The sequence below is a fragment of the Podarcis melisellensis genome, assembly GCF_964234715.1.
Source record: "Podarcis melisellensis genome assembly, chromosome: 3".
Classification (NCBI taxonomy): domain Eukaryota; kingdom Metazoa; phylum Chordata; class Lepidosauria; order Squamata; family Lacertidae; genus Podarcis; species Podarcis melisellensis.
Window position 1 is genome coordinate 64,915,589 of NC_138530.1, and position 20,467 is coordinate 64,936,055.

The 20,467-nt window shown below is 41.5% G+C and overlaps 1 protein-coding gene across 2 annotated transcripts; it reads right to left on the reverse strand.

Annotated features, from left to right (window-relative positions):
• Nucleotides 1-487: 487 nt before the first annotated feature.
• RNF146 (ring finger protein 146) lies at nucleotides 488-16,850 on the reverse strand. Of its 2 annotated transcripts, XM_081907205.1 has the most exons (4): nucleotides 16,488-16,850; nucleotides 5,388-5,542; nucleotides 4,569-4,740; nucleotides 488-2,235 (listed from the first exon to the last, which is right to left on the reverse strand). In XM_081907205.1, the coding sequence occupies exon 4, from the start codon at nucleotides 2,232-2,234 to the stop codon at nucleotides 1,185-1,187; it is 1,050 nt and encodes a 349-aa protein (XP_081763331.1). In that variant the 5' UTR covers nucleotide 2,235; nucleotides 4,569-4,740; nucleotides 5,388-5,542; nucleotides 16,488-16,850; the 3' UTR covers nucleotides 488-1,184. The 2 variants fall into 2 exon arrangements, with proteins under 2 accessions (XP_081763331.1, XP_081763330.1); XM_081907204.1 differs by lacking the exon at nucleotides 4,569-4,740 and having other exon boundaries at nucleotides 16,488-16,849.
• Between the last annotated feature and the right edge of the window lie 3,617 nt (nucleotides 16,851-20,467).

Sequence of the window (20,467 nt, forward strand, 5' to 3'; positions counted from 1 at the left end):
TGTGAATCCACAGGACCCAATGTTCCCTTTGTCTCCTGACACCATATCAGCTTTGGACTATCACCCACCCAACTGCAGGCTATGGATGTGATGGTTTTTCCACCACGTAATCTATCCACACCCCACACGAAAGGATGTCTTTGCCCAATGTTAGCAATAGTACAGAAAGTCTGTGAGAGGTGTATTTTCACAGATGGTACTTAACCAAAATAGCAAGCTGTGGTTTGGCTTTCTGCCTATCTCACTACATTACAAATTTCTGCAGATTCCCTATCCTGGCAGATTAGGCAAGGCAGGAGAAATGAATGGGTTTTTATAGAGCCATATATTATACCATCTTTTTTAAGCACTGTGTAATCTTCAGCACATTGTGTTTCATGTTGATTTTCAGCACACAAAGTCCTACAATTAACCAGTGTCCATTCCTCCTTTGATAACTAACTTCAAGATGACATGGGTGCAGACCCATGTGGAAACAGAGCTCAGGTGGTTGATAAAATGTAGTTTATTAAATTATAAATTTTGTAACAAAAACCAGACGGAACAAGAAAACAAACAAGCTACAGGGACTAGACGGAAGAGCCGATGAAGACACCATGAAGTGTTTACAAGTAAAACTCTGCAACAGAAGTTATTTTACATTTCATTCAGGAAGATGATTGCTCTTTGTTTAGTAAAACATCTGAACTTTAGAAGTCACACCTACTTTATGTTAAAATTAAGCATCTGGTTCATACCCCCAATTCTTGTTCATTTCCAGTTCGCTTTAGCTTTCCTTCCATACATCAATCCATGCAGATAGTAAAGATACTTAATGCAATGAAGAATGATGACATTTCCAAGTTGTACAGTGAATATACACTGGTCAAAAAGGGGGACAGGGTTTTACTGGGGATGAGCATATACTACAAAATAAAACGTGAGACATTTACGAAACTGGGTATTGCTAAGTAGCTGTCAAACCATTAACACACCCCAGGGTTTTGTTTTTTTCTTCAAACATTGAATCTTCCAGCCAAGACATATTAAGAGATTTTCTTACAAGTTCAAGGACCAGGCTTGGTTTTCCCTTTCCCCTCCTCCCACCCTGAAACACTTTGAATACATTGCTAGGCTGGAATGCAATGCCAATACAGACAAAATGTACATATACAAGACTGAGTTTTCAAAACATGGCTCTAGATTTAAACTTCAGTTACTGTGCACTGTCCATCAGGCCTTCTAGACCTTACACTGGTGCTTCCCACCCCACTCCCCACCACTGGTCTATCCAAGGCTGGCTGACTTGCATTCAGATGTCTCTGCTGAGCAGAGGATACAGGCAACTGAAGTTGGGCAGACACATCCTCACTATCGCTGCTAGCATCCGATTCTGTTTCCTCAATGGAGGTGTCAAGAACTGGCACCCTACCAGAAGACGATGATTCATGGTCTTCCTCTCCCTCACCCCTATGGCTCCTTTCAACCATACTGTCTCCATTTATTTGCAAGTTGGCAAAAGAGTTCTCTAGAGTGCTTGCATCAGGTGATGGCGTTGCAGGGCTTGTCGGTTGACCATCTAGTGAAGGAAGGGGTCTAACAGAAGCAGTTGCTAGAGGCTGCCCAGCAGCAGCTCCTAGAGCTGGTGTGCTGTCTGCACCATCAGCAGAGCTCTCTCTTGCTAGATTGATAGCATTAGAGTCACAGTCCAACCTAAGCCCAGCCACTCCCTTCTTTGGAATATCTATTATGTCCCGTTTTATTTTCCTGCGACGTCCATGCTCATTTCGCCTATACTGAACCATGTTCTCAAGATCTGCCACATACAAGAACCCAGCAATTAACATTTCAGTGCTCTTTTTACCTTTGGAAAAGGCATCTTCCAGCTCCCTACTGGTACGTTCATCATACTGCCACCATCCATTTCTGCCTTCATAGTACCAGGCATATTCCCCATTGCCTCTACTGGCTGCTTTGAGTTCCTCAGGTGACAGTAAGGTTGGCTTATCAAGAAAGTCCTCCGGGATCTCCTGACGACAGAGTGCACATCTCTTTCCCAGCCAGGAAGCTCCTTTCACACACAGATAACAGAAGACATGTTTACAAGGCAGACTCACAGGGTGGACACATGTTTGCAGACAGATAGCACATTCAGGGACCATGAGAGATGGTGCTGCACCGGAACATGATTCATTTGTCTTCTTGTTTGTGGGAAGCATGTTGATTGAGTGATCAATCTCACCGCAACCGGCCATCCTAGAGAACAACAAAAGTATCAGAATTTGGCAGGATCTACTGTTAGCCTACTTTGCTTAACCACAGGACTTTATCCTAAACCGTTTATAACAAATGAAAAAAGCTACAAAAATGTACATGAACAGCATCATATACAGACAAAACAAAATATCAATCTGCAATGACAATCAATGTGCTGCAGAAAATATGGGCTGGAAGATCTGGGTTCAAGCTGCTGCCTGCTCATGAAGCTCACTCTACAAGAATGAAGTAAATGAACAACCTAATATATATAAATGACAGGATGCAAATATGATAGTTTACAGTACCACACTAGAGAAAGGGTGAAACAAAATTGCATATTAATGTTTCAACACCAAGATAGCTGTCCTCTATAACTACTTTGCCTCTGATCACCACTGCTAGTGCTTAGTTAAGTAACGTTGTGGAACTTCTGGAACATTGTGCTGGGTGACTACTGCTAAGCTCTAGGAATTTACACTATAGGGTCCTATCTGGTCCCTCATTATCTGCATGAAACATTCAGCTCTCTTGCCTCTGATTGAAGTTAGGCAATGAAGTTTAAAATTGATACTTCAGATCACGGGGGGTGGGGGGGACCCTGGATGATGATGAATAAACTGAGAATATGTAGATGGTGGTACTAGTTCATATGTGTCATAGCTTCCACCAGCTATGTCAGATGCAGCCCCTCCTGGAGAGATACAAACTACCTACAGTAACTTTGCTATACTACTACAATACCTTATTCAGGGGCTTTCTGCTCAGAAGCTGCCATTAGTATCTTAGCAGCTGTTTTTGGTACTAACCAGGACTCGTTGTTGGGATCATATCTTGTCTGTGCTTAAAGATCTCTACTGACTACTGGTCTGTTTGTAGAGCCAATTTACTGCACTGGTGCTTAACTTTAAAGCCCTACAGAGGTTGAGACCTGAATACTTGAAGGAACATGCTTCTGCATCCACCTGCCCATGCACCAAAAGTCTTCTCTAGTTACCCTGCCATCTCAGGTAAATGGCAAGTAGAGAAATGACCTTCTTCTTATTGCATTTTATTTACTTGAATTCCTTCCCCAGATGGGCCTGCCTGGCGCCCATTTTAATGTATTTTCAGTGCTATAAGCACAGATCTCCTTATTTCCCCATACTCCCCATCCAAGGAGCTTATAAGATCTGTGTTACTGCAACTTTTTATTCTTGTAGGCATTTTATTTATTTGCAGTATGTTGCTTACATTCAGTAGATTGTATATTCTGCATATGTGTATAAATAAAACAAGTGTCAGTCATGCTCCTTGCAATTTTTGCTGAGATGACAGTGAAGTGAACAAATGTCATGGCTTTTTGTCAAAGAATTAATGAACCATCACAATCTGTACAAAAGAGTGTTTGGCCTTGGTCAGTCTTGACTCCCTACTTTTTGCATATGGCACAGCACAATATCACACATCAAAAAATTGGACACAGTTAAGTCAGAGGATCTGGGTCCCAAATCTTGATTATGTGTTTGCATTTCGCAAACACAAGGCCAGAAAGATATTTGAATAAAGATTTTAGCCCAGGTCTACTGTATTTATTTAGCAAAATGCAGTCAATAGTTGCTTGATCCATCTAGGATGTCTGAACATGTGACTTCAGGAATAGAAAACCATGGTTATCTGCTTACGTCAGTGGTTTTCAACCAGTGTGCCACGGCACTCTGGGGTGCCTTGAATGATGTTCAGGGGTGCCACGGCAACACTGGCCCCTGGCCTTCTTTCCTTCCCTCCCTCCTCTGATGCCCTCTTGCATCTCTGCCTCCCAAACGCTTGCACAGCTGTTTGTTGTAGCAACCCTGGCTATAACCTCCACAAGCAAATGGTGCCTCTGGGGCTGGCTTCCAAGGTAAGGTGCAGGCCTCAGGTTCACATTTGGCCAGTCTCCACTGAGCCACTAAGGCTGGGTGTATCCTCTTCCCAGACCCCTGTGGGGCAGTGTGAGGAGGCACCTCCCTTTGGACTCCTCCCTTTGGACAGACTAAGGGCGGAGGCAGCGGCTGCCCAGAAGACTCCCAAGGAGAGGGGGAGGAGAGGAGGCTGAGGGAACACTCCACAAGGGAGGGTGTTTGAAAAAGGGTGAGAGGCTGCCAGCTCTGCAGGCAAGGGGTGACATAACTGGGATTCTGAGCCCCACAGGGGTACCACAGAAAGAATGCAGTTGGCCAAGGGAGCCATGGACTCAAAAAGGTTGAAAAATTCTGGCTTATGTATTCCGGATTTTACAAATTTCAAGGTGAGATTTTGTGTGAAGGTTTGTGCAACACATAGACTAAGGCTACAATCCTATATCCACTTACTTGGGTGTCCCAGCAGGTTGGGAAACCAAGTAGAAAAAGGAGAACTTGGTACACCTGAGTAATTCCACAATTAAAAAGTGACAGCATGCATTGAGAGCCTCATAATACCCATTAACAGTACAAAAGCATTTGTTTAGTAAGGGAACAGAGTTCAACAAGTTTAGGCTGGCCCCTGTAATCAAACAAAAACATGAGATTGCTAGAAACATTTATTTATTTTAAAGATTTATAAGATGGCTCACATTTTAAAATACTGTAGTGTATAGAAAACCAAAATAAGTATTTTTAAAAAATGCACCAGAAACACAATTAAACATTCCTCACCTACTCCCCTTTACCACCTTCTTATGAATTTACTCAGAAGTAAATCCCTGCATTCAGTAGTGCTTAGTGCAAAGTAAGAACTTTTAAGGATTGCAGTTTTAGTCCCCAACCTCACACAGCATCAGATGACCAGGTACAATCCCATTCCGTCTCTAGCTTACAGCTGTAGCAAGGCAGAAGGGGCTTCTACAGTGCTGGCCTGCCCACTTACTCCAAATACCTCAGCTGCTCATTTTCAAAAGCCAGCCCACCCTTCCCACCTGAAGACAGAACAAAAGAATGGAGCTTGTTTTAGCAGTGGGCAGCCAAGGTTCTCAGAGTTCCTCAGCCACCTACTGACAAAACAGCTAGTTTTAACCTCTCTCTAGCTTGATGTCTGAGAGGGGATGAATTTTTTACTGTGCACTTGTAGGTTACCGTATCAAGTACAAGTCACATTTGAAATGCCAACTCCATACTTGGACAAATACAAGATCTACATCACATTGACCTTACCTTCTTTTTCTTCTTCTTATCACTCTTCTTAGAACATATTGCAAAATTAAACCATCTTTATAAGTATCTAATCAGAGCTGAGCGCCTTGTTTCCCAGTTAACAACTTATTCTTCTTGCATGCTGCTTCCTGGACATGGGCAATGCCAGCGTCCCACTGCAAGTTAAGGAGAAAATAAAGAGCCATCAGACTTAGAGTAACCAATTATTTATATTTATGAACTATAAATATAATATAAATATATTTATGAACTATAAATATGAACTATATTTATAAATAGCAGCTTTCTGTCCAACTAGCCATGATAACACACAATGATAATAGTGGCTTACAATACAAGTACAAAAAGAGATGGGAATGAAAATAAGCAAATTTAGTAATCAGCTATTTTATTGTAGAGCTGAAGGAGACCCCAAGGGTTCTCTAGTCCAACCCTTTGCAATCCTGCCCACAGCCATCTCTGAGTGGCCTGTATCTGCCAACATTGTGGTTAGCAGCTAGCCACACTGATCCACTGTGCCATAGACAAAGATGTCAGAATCAGTGAACAAAACAGTTCTGGGAGAGAAGGAGCCAAATGGCAGCTGGTCCCAGCCAGTTCAATGGATGGCGTTACGTACACCGTCTTGCCTCTCCTGCTGCTTCAATGAGACAGAACAGATGAGAATGGAATTGGTTTTGGGAACAGAGGAGGCAATGGCAAAAGTTTCAGTTAAGCCAATAGCCTTCCAGCTGGAGGCTCTTCCACGGTGAACTCAGTTACTCAGTTATTACATCTGATGCATTTTCTTTTATTTCATGGATATGTTCTCTTAAGTCATTTTAAGATCAAAGTAGCAAACAGTTTTGAGATCAAAGAGACTATGTAGGTGAGTGGTTCTCGTGTCTGAGAAACTGATCAGCTCTGGACAGTTTGCACTCCCTCTGAAGCAACAGGTTTGCAGTCAGGATCTATCTTTGTTACAGGAGGCCCAAGCAACTTAAGTGGCTAGAAGTGTCCTTTACCAACTGCAGCCTGTACAACACCTACAGCCAGGGAGGACTTTTCCATAGTAGTTCAAGCATTAAGCATTAAGGTAAAGGGGCCCATGACCATTAGGTCCAGTCGTGGCCGACTCTGGGGTTGCAGCACTCATCTCGCTTTATTGGCCGAGGGAGCCGGCGTACAGCTTCCGGGTCATGTGGCCAGCATGACTAAGCCGCTTCTGGAAAACCAGAGCAGCGCACGGAAATGCCGTTTACCTTCCCGCCAGAGCGGTACCTATTTATCTACTTGCACTTTGACGTGCTTTTGAACTGCTAGGTTGGTAGGAGCAGGGACCGAGCAACGGGACCTCACCCCGTCGCGGGGATTTGACCTGCCGACCTTTTGATCGGCAAGTCCTAGGCTCTGTGGTTTAACCCACAGCGCCACCCGCGTCCCAGTTCAAGCATTAGTAACTTCAAAACTGGATTACTGCAATGCACTCAATGTGAGTCTTCCCTTGAGCTTGAACTGGAAACTGCAGTTAGTGCTGAATGATGCAGTAAAGTTGCTGGCAGAAGAGAGACATTGTCAACATATAACACCCTTGCTCAGAGATCTCTGTTTGTTACCAGGCAAATTTCAAGGTGTTACTGTTAGCATATACTATAGCTTATAATAGCTTGGGACGAGTTTACCTGAGTGATCGATTTACCCTCTATATCTACCTGACCACTTTGATCTGCAGGACTAACACCACAAAACATTCATTCTGCACTTGTAAGAAATCAGTCTTTAGGTTTAGCAGCACCTGCACTTTGAAACTGCCTGCCTATTGTCGTCAGGCAGGAGGCTTTACTCTTATCAGTACCGGTTAAAAACATTTCTGTTCAGACAAGCCTATCCAGATATGTAGAAGCTGACATGTGTTTTAATCTATTTTTATTGCTTAACTGCTTATTTTTTTCCATTTTGAATTTTTAAAAGTACCTGATTTAACTTTGTATTTTCTTGACAGTTTTGATGTTTGCCAGTAGAACTGCTAAGTGGTTTACAAAAATAAAACGATCAAGCAGTATACAATTAATTTGGTAAATAAAATAAAAATCAATCAATTCATGCTGGCAATTAAAGTAAGCTGCTCTAGAATATGTTAGTCCACTGGAAGACTGGGGAACCAGTCTGTTGAACGTCAAAAGCCATCATATTATTTCTTGAATATTCTATTAGACTATTAGGGCAAGATATTTTGAGGTCTGCAGGTTCCAAGGCAAAGGCACCCAAAATTCAAATCCTACCACTTAACCTAATACAATGCTCTCCTTTCTCCTCATCATATTCAGACTTCTCTCATGGCAAACCTCAAACTCACCCCAAACTGAAAGGTTCTGCTTCACAGCATTTACCAGTCCTGTGCAGTTAGAGTTTTAAAACACAATGTCTAGACAGCTATCTAACCAAGATGCATTACATTTCATTTTCTGCTAGAGAGGTTACACTGAAAGGCACTTTTTATTGAACTTGAGGATGCAGAACTTTCAAATGCCTAAGCAGATCTATTTAAGTGAAATTTTACTGCATACATTAAATTCATCTCATATGAATACAGCTAAATAAAGTCAAGAAATCGACAAGTCCTGCAGAGAGGTTAATGGTAATGTACATAATTGAAAAGAGCTTTGGGAAGACTTTGGCTGAACTTCCAATTAAAACTTTTGAGTAATAACCTCTGCACTGAAGTCCCTTGTGTGCTGCATGTAATTGTTTCACCTTTTTCCTTTTTAAAAAATAAAAAAGGCTATAACCAGGCAGACAGGTGTCATGTGATTTTTCTTTTTAAAACATTACTTTAGGGCAGAGACACACAATTCACTTGGAGTGCCACTTTTAGATTTCTACTAACTCATGAGAGCCAGGTGCTATGTTAACAGTAAAAAAAATAGTTTAAGTTAAAACTGTAACTCCGTATGCTTTTTTAATCTATCATACAACTTCCTGTTTCTCTCTGCACCTCACAGTGGGCTCTCCTCTCTGCATCCACACAGCTCTGTCTGAACCCCTCATAGTGCACTCTCTTGTCCCCAGGATCTTACCCCTTTTTCTGTATCCCACAACTGTTCATTATCTGCAACACTGCCGATTCCTGCACTCCCAGGTCTAATGTAACAGCACTGTCTTGCTGAAGGCCCTATTTTTCTCAACCAGGTCTCAGTTCTGATTTTATTCACTGTCTTGTTTTGCTCCATTTCTTTCTCATCCCTGATCCCTATCCCCTTCTTCCAGTGTTCTGCTTCAGAAGCATACTAGCTTTTCATCCTCCCAGAAATTCATATGGTAAATGTGCCTCAGGTGCTCTGCAATGTAACTGGTGGCTGTATGACGCTAGAAAAACTGTCACAAACTCTGTAACATGCTTCTAAATTCAGGAAGAAACAAGGTACATATAGTGATGTAGTCATTCTCCCATCTCGAATTTTGATACATACTTGCAGGCCTTGTTTCCCCAAAAAGCACAGGAAAAGGTTGCAAAGAAAAGGCATTTGGAATTCCCCCAGGAGAGATAAAACCAGTCCACTTGGCCTTACGTTGTACATCAAGGTTAATACCATTAACCATCCACCACCTCATAAGTTGCCTATCAGACAGAACAAATTTGTTTTGAAAAATGTTGCAGTGCAACAGCCTTTGAATCATAAGTGCATGCTACTTGAAAGTCAAAATGTTTTCCACCTGCAAGGGTAAACCAGCCTCCAATAGACAGAAGGGAAGGAAGATGGATGAGTAATTAAAAGAGATACAAAATTAAAGATTTATCATGGAGTTAAGAAAGTGTGCTTTTTATTGAAATAAGCATGTAATTTATATCTTTAGGAAACGGACCACAGTATAATTATAAGATTGAAGTAATGATATTTTTAAAGGCTATAAATGTTTTAAAGGCAAGTTTAGAAAATGATTTCACTCAATCACTGCATTTAACCTATGATGCACTGAAGATCCAGTACTTACAAACTCTCCTAGCAAGATTAAAATACTTCAATTACAGGCTCATCTATCTTTATATAAAGGAACTGTGTGCTTTATTTTGTGGACCACTGCTTATTTACTTCCACTCACTAAACACTGGCTAAATCAGGAAAGTCTTACAGCACATCTGAACACTCTCAGTCTTGGAGATTGTCAGGTTAGAGGGGTTGACAAATAGAGATTAACCACCAAGAAAGTGTAGGACACAGAGGAAGAGGTGTATTAGATACAGGTGACTCTCAACTTATGCTTGGGGTTACATTCTAGGGACAATGCATAAAATGAAAATCACATATAGTCAAAACACATTGGGTTCAATGGCGAGTGGGATTCCCAAAGTCTTCATTCCCAGATGCCTGCCCCCTTTTAATTTTTTTTGTCAAGTGCATAAAGCTGAATGTGCACAAGTTAAACGCACGTAAGTTGTGAGTTACTTTTCTGCAGTTCCTAGGTCATTTGGTGACACACAGAAAAGGTAAGCTATTCATCTATTAAGGCATGAAAGGGGCACAAATGAGCAATGAAATACGTCAGGAAGAGAGAAATAAGGCTGAAAACTAGAATGGTGCCATATAAATGAAACAAAAGCATCCTAGCTAGTAACCTTGGGAATGTAATTCCTTATTGTCAAGTGAACTGCTGTACAGAACAAAGGTCTTCCTAGAACCCAAAAGTTTCCCTTCCCCAGTTGACACAGAAAAACCAAATATGACTGTGTAGTCATACATTTAAAATTTCACAGAATTCTCAGATTAAAGAAATTTTTAAAAGTGACAAAAAGTTAGGTTTCCAGGTGGAGAAATCGAAATTGGAAACAGAACTGCTAGAACCTAAGACCAAGGTACTTTCAAGAATGTATAACTTGCTGTTGAAATGGAATACACAAGACGAAATGGTTAAGTCGGCTATGATAAAATGGGCACAGGATATTGGGCATAATATTATGTTTGAGGATTGGGAAAGGTTGTGGACCACTGGGCTGAACTTTACTGCATGTAATGCTTTGAAATAAAATGTAATGAAAATGATATACAGATGGTACATGACCCCAGTTAAACTTGCTAAAATATACCATTCGTCAGATAACAAATGCTGGAAATGTAAGGAAAATGAAGGAACATTCTACCACCTCTGGTGGACTTGCCCTAAGGTGAAGGCCTTCTGGGAAATGATATATAATGAGTTAAAAAAGGTATTTAAGTATACCTTCACCAAGAAACCAGAGGCCTTTCTTCTGGGCATTGTCGACCAGAAGGTGCTAAAGAAAGATAGAACATTCTTTATGTATGCGACAACAGCAGCAAGGATACTACTCGCTAAGAATTGGAAAACTCAAGATCTACCCACACTGGAAGAATGGCAGATGCAACTGATGGACTATATGCAACTGGCGGAGATGACTGGCAGAATCTGAGACCTGGGAGAAGACAGGATGGAAGAAGATTGGAAGAAATTTAAGACTTATTTACAAAAATATTATGATTTATTGGAAGGTTAAGAAAGATGCTTAGTTATAAATAATTGGCCATCACTAAAATAGATCAGGAATTGATGACAAGAGAGATTAAGAAAAACAAATTTGCAGGAGAACTATTTTACTGTAGCTAAATAAGCGGTTACAAAATTTGGAAATAAGATGATAATTTGCTGGACAAAACTTATTAATGATGCAAATGGGAGTGGGAGGCGTGAGGAAGCTCAAAGATGATATGAAATTTTGTTAAACAAAGTAATACTGTTTATTGTTATTGGATGTTTTCTTTTCTTTTCTGTAAAAACCTTAATAAATATTTATAAAAAAATAAATAAAATTTCACAGAATTTTCACAGAAATTTCACAGTCATACATTTGAAATTTCACAGAAAAAAATGTGTTGGCAGATGAACCTCAACTAAAGTAATTCTCTTAGATCTAAAGTCAAGGCATTAGACTGAAAACAGTATGGAGGATAGAGAGTCAAGACACCATCACATCTAAGAACCATCAACATAGCTAGGTTTGGCATAACCGTATACTTCTACTATTTGGCCACAGCCATGTCGAATCACAATGTAGAAAGATGGTCCTGCCACATCTATCAAGTATAAAATACCATATCCACGAAAACGCAGTCACTTCCACAATCTGGAGGAGACAAGTATGAGCAAGATGCTTGTATGTGCATAATTCAGACACATTTCAAAACACACATTGTTTTGAAAGCACATTAAATTGCTTTCAATGAGATGTATATTGAATATGCTTATGAGGGAGAACTTCTAGAATTATATTATATTAAATTATAATGGCATAATGGCATTAATTGCCAAAATACTATATGTAGATGAGAACAAGAAACTGAGGGCATGCACCCCAAAATAAGCTTTAGGTCACCACAAATCATATATCCACACCTCCAGGCGAGGTGACCCTAATGAGATAGAACGATATTGACTCCAGGCCAATTCTTCATTTGGACACACCCCATGCCAAAATACATAGAAAATAAGCAAGGGGGTGGGTCTGTGGGCCACTAGAAATCAAACAGCTTGAGAATACCGACCTCTATAACACAGCAGTGAACTGAATCTGGACAAACTCTGGATGCAAAACACATCAAAGGTCAATAATAGCCAAAATATGAAAAAGGAGGAACGGGGGGTGGGGGGGTTATCCTACAAAAAGCTTTATGCCACCTCAAATAATAAACTCAAATGCCCTGGAGATTGTACCTATAAATGAGCAAGGAACAGGGGTGGGGTGGAGTAAACACTCCCACAACAATCCTTGGACCACCCCAAAAAATACACTCAAACCATCAGGAGTTAGTTTATACCCCTTTTGTAGTTACTGGTGTGAACCCCATACACTATAAAACATATTCTGCCCAATATGAAGCCTATTAGAATTTATGCCACCTTTTACAGGACATATATATTGAGTATGTTTTATATGATTAGTGGTAGGACAAATATATTATGGGGTACACAGCCCCCAGTTCCTTATTCTCTTCTACATATTTTGACTATATTCTATATATGTTGACATATTTTAAGTCATCTTGTAGAAGACACTCTCCTGTACCACTTGAGGTGAATCAAAGTTTTTTAAGTTCCTTGTGCTTATAATGTAATAATGCCAATAATTGCTGAAATATATAGAGAGAACAAAGTTCAGCTTTGGGCCACTATAGCTTATATATGTACATCTCCTAGAAACAATTCTCAATGAGACTCTCAAAGTTTATTTTATGTCATATTGTAGGAAACAGTCTCCTTATTATGGGGTGTACAACTCCAGCTCCTGTTTACATATTTTGTCTGTTATATGATAGAGTGATACCTTTGATAGTGTCTTGCACCCAAATTGCTAGAAAAGACACAATTCACTGCCACGTCAAAAGGACACTATTCTGGACATGAGTATGATTTGTGGTGTCATGAAACTTTTTTGGAGTCCATGAACTTTATAAATAATAATATATTACATCAGCAATTCTTAAAACACCCCCAATCTTACAGCTTGACAAACTTTTTGCAAATATATGTGCCATGGTTGATAAGAGGTACTGCATAATGACAGCCAGCAGCACTTCTGGAAAATAGCTTATGCCAACCTGGACATTTTGTCTATTCATTAGTTTTCCTTCCAAACTATGCCTTCTATGTCATACAAGTGAAAACTGGCATCTGTAATTGCTTTCCTACAAAAGTTTGTTATAGGGAGAGGATTAACATCCCATTGAAAACAGTGCAGTGCTAATAGCACCTGCACTCAGGTGCTCACTCTATTTGCCAACTTTTCTAGATCAAGCGCATTGACATACAGCTAGTGGACCCAGTGAAATGCATGAGATTAGAGTCTCTTTCTTTTGAAATTACTACTGTCTAATATCATTGCCATTAAGTCCCCCAATATGAGGCACTATACTCATATAGGATGCTCTCATCTACCCTATGTTCCAGTCTAAGCACTTACAGACCAATAGGCATTAATAAAAACATGCTATCACTTTTCTCAGAAAAGAATGCATAAGATACCAGGGGTTGTTTGCACATCTGCATTTGATAAATGACTGTTTTCTTTGGTTATGTAGCATCCTAGGGTTGTAGGTAAAATATTTTTTTAACTATCTTTCATAAGGATATGTGTGTTCATCTTTTTATACACAATAAATTTATCTGCTTATATTTTAAGTTGATATTCCTTGATACCAACTTGATTTTCCATATGCAGCCACAGTTCTAAAGCTGAATATCATTGGGTACCTCATCTCAAATTTCTAAAAAGCTTAAAAATAATGTGCCCTATTTTTTAAAAAGACTAACTTGATGGAACATGTACAACTGAAAGGCCTTGTGGACCAAGAGGCATCAGGAAAAACATGCATTTCTCTAAAACAGAATAAATTTCAACAATCACAGTCAAATCAATTTATTACTTAGTAGGCACAAAAGCAATTTGCCCTCTCATTTCAGCAGAAACTGATTACAGACCCAGAATGTTCAATTCTAAATTCAGATACAGTATACCGTATTTTTCGCTCTATAAGACGCACCAGACCACAAGACGCACCTAGTTTTTCGAGGAGGAAAACAAGAAAAAAAATATTCTGAATCTCAGAAGCCAGAACAGCAAGAGGGATTACTGCGCAGTGAAAGCAGCAATCCCTCTTGCTGTTCTGGCTTCTGGGATAGCTGCACAGCCTGCATTCGCTCCATAAGACGCACACACATTTCCTTACTTTTTAGGAGGGAAAAAGTGAGTCTTATAGAGCAAAAAATACGGTATATCCTACTGTAATGTGTTCCAGTGGGAAAATACTGGTTCTATTTCAATTCACTTTATTGTGCTGCTTACAGAAGTTCTTAAATGCTTTTTGGTTCTGATCATGTATTCTCAGTGGCCACCAGATTTAAACCCATGTGTCTGCTGTTGTGTTATTCTTCATTTAGACTTTGTCATCTAGATCAAATATGAACACAGCGAAAACATAGAAACCCATCTTACTTCTGGTAAAAAAAACCATGTATAAAGCACATTAAAGCATCCTAATAGGCACACTGCATATAATTATTATTCTGGCCTAGATTACCCAATTTGCTGCTGTTCAAATATAAGATCTCCTTACTATCTATTCCCAATAGTATTCCAGATTCAGCACAGAAGCAATCTCCTGTGTTTGTTACAAAGTAGACCAGGAACTTATTTTCACCTCTCATTTATACACAGAGGAAACAGCAAAACTCAGACTGACTGCTATAAAGAGTAGCATTAAAAGCACTTAGTTGTCAGATTTCAGAGTTGTGAATCATGGAAGCAAAGTACTTCTGGGTGATTTCTATCCATGTTATCTCATTGCAGTTTAACTTTAAGTAAAGAAAAAACATTGAAAATATTATCAGGAATCTTGTAAAGTAATTGAGAAAGGCTGAAAGAAAAAGCTAGATACAGTACCCCTAACGTGAGGCCATCTTTTCATGTTAACAATATAAATTTAGGATCAGGACATGAACTATCAAACCAATATTCTCAATCCAAAGCTAGTGTTATTGAGCTTCCACTTGCATGTCTACTGTTCTGAGGTGCAAAAGATGAAGGGTGAAATGGTACAAATCTAGTTATGGGCCAGCACCTGTGGGCTAACATGCATTACTGCATTCAACTGAGCTGCATTCAACTCACATTGTCAATGAGTACACCTCCAATTACATCCATCAACATTAAAACAGCTATGGCCTAAGTAATTTGTCCAGCAAACTGTATCATTTCACTTTTTTAAAACTTCAAACCTCTTGTTCCAAAAGCTGTGGCTATGTTACCTGAAAATTACATATTTTGAACTATTTCAAATTGAGCTAGCTTCATTTGATCTCAATTTTTTTAAAAAAAAATGTGGTTGTGACAAAAATGCGTAAACAAGGTTAGATTTTAATACCCTGTGCAGCAGCTACTACAGTACTTAAATGTAAAGTTTTCCAACTGAAGTCCTTTCAAATTAGAAACAATTACCAATACGCCCCATGGCCTAATACTTATGTTTACCTAAGCATCTCATTTTCTCTTAACTGACAAACATTTTTTTTAAAAAGTGAAATTAAAAGCATACAAATGACACGGTCATTTAAAAGCGTTTGTGTACTGCTTTTCAACTACAGCTGCTCTCTGTAGTTGATATGATAACAATATCATATTTATAAGGATTATTTTACCCCTCACAATGACAGTTCCTGAATATCAGCTGCTGTCAATTGTATCAAAGGATGGTATCATGTGGCTCTTTGTTCTAGTCCCCTCCCCTCAAAGGTGGCACAGGGCAGTGGTTTTTTTTCATACACCCCCCACTGTTCATTTGAGAGGACAAGTGGAACAATATCTCTTTCCACCAGCCAGTACTTAAAATCCTGGAAGAGAGCTTTCCACGGTAAACAACAATCGGCCCAACAAGAAGTTGTCATCGCACATTATTGTTGTTGTTGTTGATAATAATAATATTTACGGGTATCAAGTACGACAGCCTTTCCCCAAAGATTCTGCCTGGAGGAGGGAGTCGGTTTTTGTTTTCGTTTTTTTACGCTTCCCCCCCACCTCCAGGAAAAACAACAGCAGCAGCAGCAGCGACTGAGGCTATGTATGAGAGAGGAAGAAAAACATCTCTAGGAAATAAATGCGCAGTTGACAGCAAGGATGGTCAGGCAGAGAAACACCCCCCTCCCCATAACACTATTAAAAAAGGAGGAGGAGGAGGAGGGTACCCCACGCATATCCCGTGTCGGGGGCTGGAGGGAGGGAGCTAATGGCTCCCCAAACAAGTGACTATCCGAGGGGAGACGAGAGGCCGGAGCCAAGAGGTGACCCAGAGAGAGGGCTGGCGAGCGAACCTCCTCCTCCCCCCCCCCAGAAAGAGGCCGGCTCGTGCCCTCGGGGCGCGCGGACAACGACGACGACACGGGGCCTTTGTTCGGGTCTGCCGCTGCCCGGAAGAAGCGAAGCGGCCGCGGGGAGGCGGGGATTTGGCGCTGGGGGGGGGGCGAGCGAAGAAGGCCCCGGACACAATAGAGCCGCCTCCGCCACCACAGCGCCGACTCCTCCATCATCCCCCGAAGCGCAGCGTTCACTCGCGCACTCACCTCCCTCACGGGAGTCGCCTCCCCGCTGCGCCTGATCCCTCCGCAGGCGGTTGAAGCCGAAGAAGCAGCGTCGTTGCCGTCGCCGCTCTGCTCCCGCCTCCTCCTCTTCCTCCTCCTCCTCCTGCCGGCCGTCGTCTGCCTTTCTCTCTCTCTCTGCCTGGCGATTAGAGACTGCTCTGCGCCGCCGCCGCCGCCCCCCCTCCCTCCGCGTGAGGGGCAGCGAGCAGGCGCTCGAGCTCCCGAGACGTCAGCACGCAAGGATGGAGGGGCGTAGAAGTGGCGCCGGAGGTGGGAGGAGCCAAGGCTGAGATGCGCGGCCGGAACGGAAAGGGAGGGATGGGGCTCGGGGGATGGTGTGGGCGCTCTAGCGCCTCTTGCGGATGAGGCAAGTAAGTGAGCGGGTGAGGAAGTAGGACGGTCACCGGCTCTGTATATACAGCGTGTGTAGGAGCCCCAGGATGGCAGCTGTGTTGTGTGGCAGGTGACAGAGGGTTTCGCTAGAGCCTCAAGCCTGGCAGGAGAAATCAGTTGCAATATAACCCTAAGCCAGTAGGGGAACATTTCAGTCCGCCAGGTCGCGCTGTAATAATAAAAATTACAGTAACAATCACAATAGGAACAAAGTCGAAATAATAAATATAAATAAAAAAAATGTCCAGTAGCACTTTAGAGACCAACTAAGTTTGTTCTGGGTATAAGCTTTCGTGTGCCTGCACACTTCTTCAGATACACTGAAACAGAAGTCACCAGACCCTTATATATAGTGGGAGGGTGGGGAGGGGTATTACTCAGAAGGGTAGAAGGAGATGGGTGATGGACTCAATGGATATGGTAAATAGATTCAGGTAGCTTGCCGTGTTGGTCTGACGCAGTCAATTGAGTCAATCACCCCGTCTGGTGACTTCCGTTTCAGTGTACTGTATCTGAAGATTTTTTAAAATTTATTTTGACTGCGTCAGACCAACACGGCTACCTACCTGAAAATAGGAACAAAGGAATGCCACTGGGAGACTCCAGCCTGAAACTGTACATTTGCAATTCATCCATAAGTTAAACTCCAAGGAGAAGTTAAACTCCAAGGATGCAACCATAACTCCTGGTTAGCAGCAGTGGGGCAGAGCAGCATAGCCCCCTCACAGCATCCATAGCCCCACCAGTCAGGGCAGAAAATATGGGAGGGGGGAGAAAGCTTTTTACTACACCAGTACCCAGGCTGATGGGGGGGGGGAGGCATCATCGTCATCATTATTATTCTTATTTATACCCTCCCATCTGGATCATCAGTCCTGTCACAAGATGACATCAAGGCCAGATGAGATCCAGCAGATTCTGTGTCAGCTCAGCACTTTCTCTTTTCCCAAAATGTGCTGTTGTAAATAGCTACTGTGATTATTTTGCATACATTCTCTAATTAAACCATCACTATCTTTTTTGCATTTTCACTCCCCCCCCCCAACCCCACTGCAAAGAATTCCCTGCACCCTTGCAACTATGTTACATTCCTGCAACTGAGGATTACACCTCATGCATTTGGTGAAGCAGACACTGTAGTCCGTGAAAACTTGTTCCATAGTAAAAATTGTTAAATGATACAGTGGCACCTCGGGTTAAGTACTTAATTCGTTCTGGAGGTCCGTTCTTAACCTGAAACTGTTCTTAACCTGAAGCACCACTTTAGCTAATGGGGACTCCCACTGCTGCAGCACCGCCAGAACACGATTTCTGTTCTCATCCTAAAGCAAATTTCTTAACCCAAGGTACTATTTCTGGGTTAGCGGAGTCTGTAACCTGAAGCATATGTAACCTGAAGCGTATGTAACCAGAGGTACCACTGTATAAAAAAATAGTAAGAAAAAAAAGTTCCACACAATACTTTTTGTTGTTTTTGCTGTAAGACTAAGTCCCATTGAGTTCAGCGGTGTTTGCTCCCAGGTAATTGGGATGATAATAATAAGGTAATAAGGGACGCGGGTGGCGCTGTGGGTAAAACCTCAGTGCCTAGGACTTGCCGATCGTATGGTCGGCGGTTTGAATCCCCACGGCGGGGTGAGCTCCCGTCTTTCGGTCCCAGCTCCTGCCCACCTAGCAGTTTGAAAACACCCCTAAGTGCAAGTAGATAAATAGGTACCGCTTTCTAGCGGGAAGGTAAACGGCGTTTCCGTGTGCTGCGCTGGTGCTGGCTTGCCAGAGCAGCTTTGTCACGCTGGCCACGTGACCCGGAAGTGTCTGCGGACAGCGCTGGCTCCCGGCCTCTTAAGTGAGATGAGCGCACAACCCTAGAGTCGGACACGACTGGCCAGTACAGGCAGGGGTACCTTTACCTTTACCTTTAATTGGGATGAGGATTGTAGCCCAATGCAGCTACTCCTCTGGAAACGGCTTCATAATGTAGACATGCCCAAGCCCAACACTACTTTTATGGTACAGTAAAACCTTGATTCTGGAATGCCTTGGTACTTGAACATTTCAACTCCCAAACACCAAAAACCCGGAAGTGTTCTGGTTTTCGAATGTTTTTCAGAAGCCAAACGTCCGATGCGGCTGTTGGCTATTGTTTCTGATGCGCCTGCACCAATCAGAAGCCCTGGCTTGGTTTTCGAACGTTATGGAAGTCGAATGGACTTCTGGAATGGATTATGTTTGAGAACCAAGGTACCACTGTATTTCACTGGCATTGCCATATTTTCAGCACTGTAGTCTTAATCATACTTATTGTGTGTGTGAATACCTGATGCTTTAAACACACAAAATATGACTTACTCCATCTTGCAAATATGTCTGATTGGTCATGTTGGATGCAGGCTGTTAGGCTTGATGGATCCTTGGCGTGTTCTTGTATTCCATTGTTAGAACATGGATGCACAAGAGACAACTCCAACCATGAAATGCTAAATAAGCTAGCATCTGTTCTTTCAGGCCTACATGCCCATATTTCCCCTTGCGCCTCATGGTTCAGCTGCCATAGTTACATGTGTAATTGTCTTCTGCTGGAACAGCACAGCTTTTGACTTAGTGCACAAGCTGGCAATTACCCGTGTTATGCCAAGACAAGGGGACTTGAATGTGATCATGTCCCAATCATCCAACTCTCAGTAGGAGATATGGTTGTGCTGTTAAGATAATGAATATTTAAAAGCTAACATAAGGATAACAAACATAAACCTTTTACTAACCTTACTTCCGCTCTTTAGTCTAAAGACAATAGCAGCATTGTCTTTTAAATGTTCTTCATTAATAAGTGCAAAGTAGAAAAGCATTATATTTCTAAAAAGAACTCTGAGAAGATTGCATTAAAATTCGTGCTTTAAATTTTCTATTATAAAGCAAATGTAATTGTAGTCACACAGTACTTAACTAACAAAATAGCAATAAGCAAACTGTACTGGTAGAAATCATCATCATCATCATCATATGCCACCCATCTGACTGGGTTTCCCCGGCTACTCTGGGCAGCTTCCAACATATTAAAACACAGTAAGACACCAGACATTAAAAACTTCCATATACATAATATGCATGAAATATTGCCCTGAGCCGCAAGTACAGTGGTATCTCAGGTTACAAACGCTTCAGGTTACAAACACTTCAGGTTACAAACTTTGCTAACCTGGAAGTAGTTGCTCTGGGTTGCAAACTTTGCCCCAGGATGAGAAGGGAAATTGTACAGCGGTGGCATCAGGCCCCATTAGCGAAAGCGCACCTTGGGTTAAGAACAGTTAAATTCTTAAGGGTTAAGAATGGACCTCTGGAACGAATTAAGTTCGTAACCCGAGGTACCACTGTACACACACAGAGACAGTTAGGTTGAGTTGGGACTGTAAACAGTGAAGTCAGAGGGAATGAAATGCAGAAACTACAGTCAGTGATAATTATATTATTAGCAGAGGCCATTCACACAGAAAAAAACCTTGTTGTTAAGACAATTAACACATGTAGGGTGATTTTTAAAAAATTGATTCACATTGAACCTTTTAATTACT

Coding starts and splice junctions, on each gene's coding strand:
- RNF146 (XM_081907205.1), bottom strand. CDS start 2,234: ATGGCCGGTTGCGGTGAGATTGATCACTCAATCAACATGCTTCCCACA.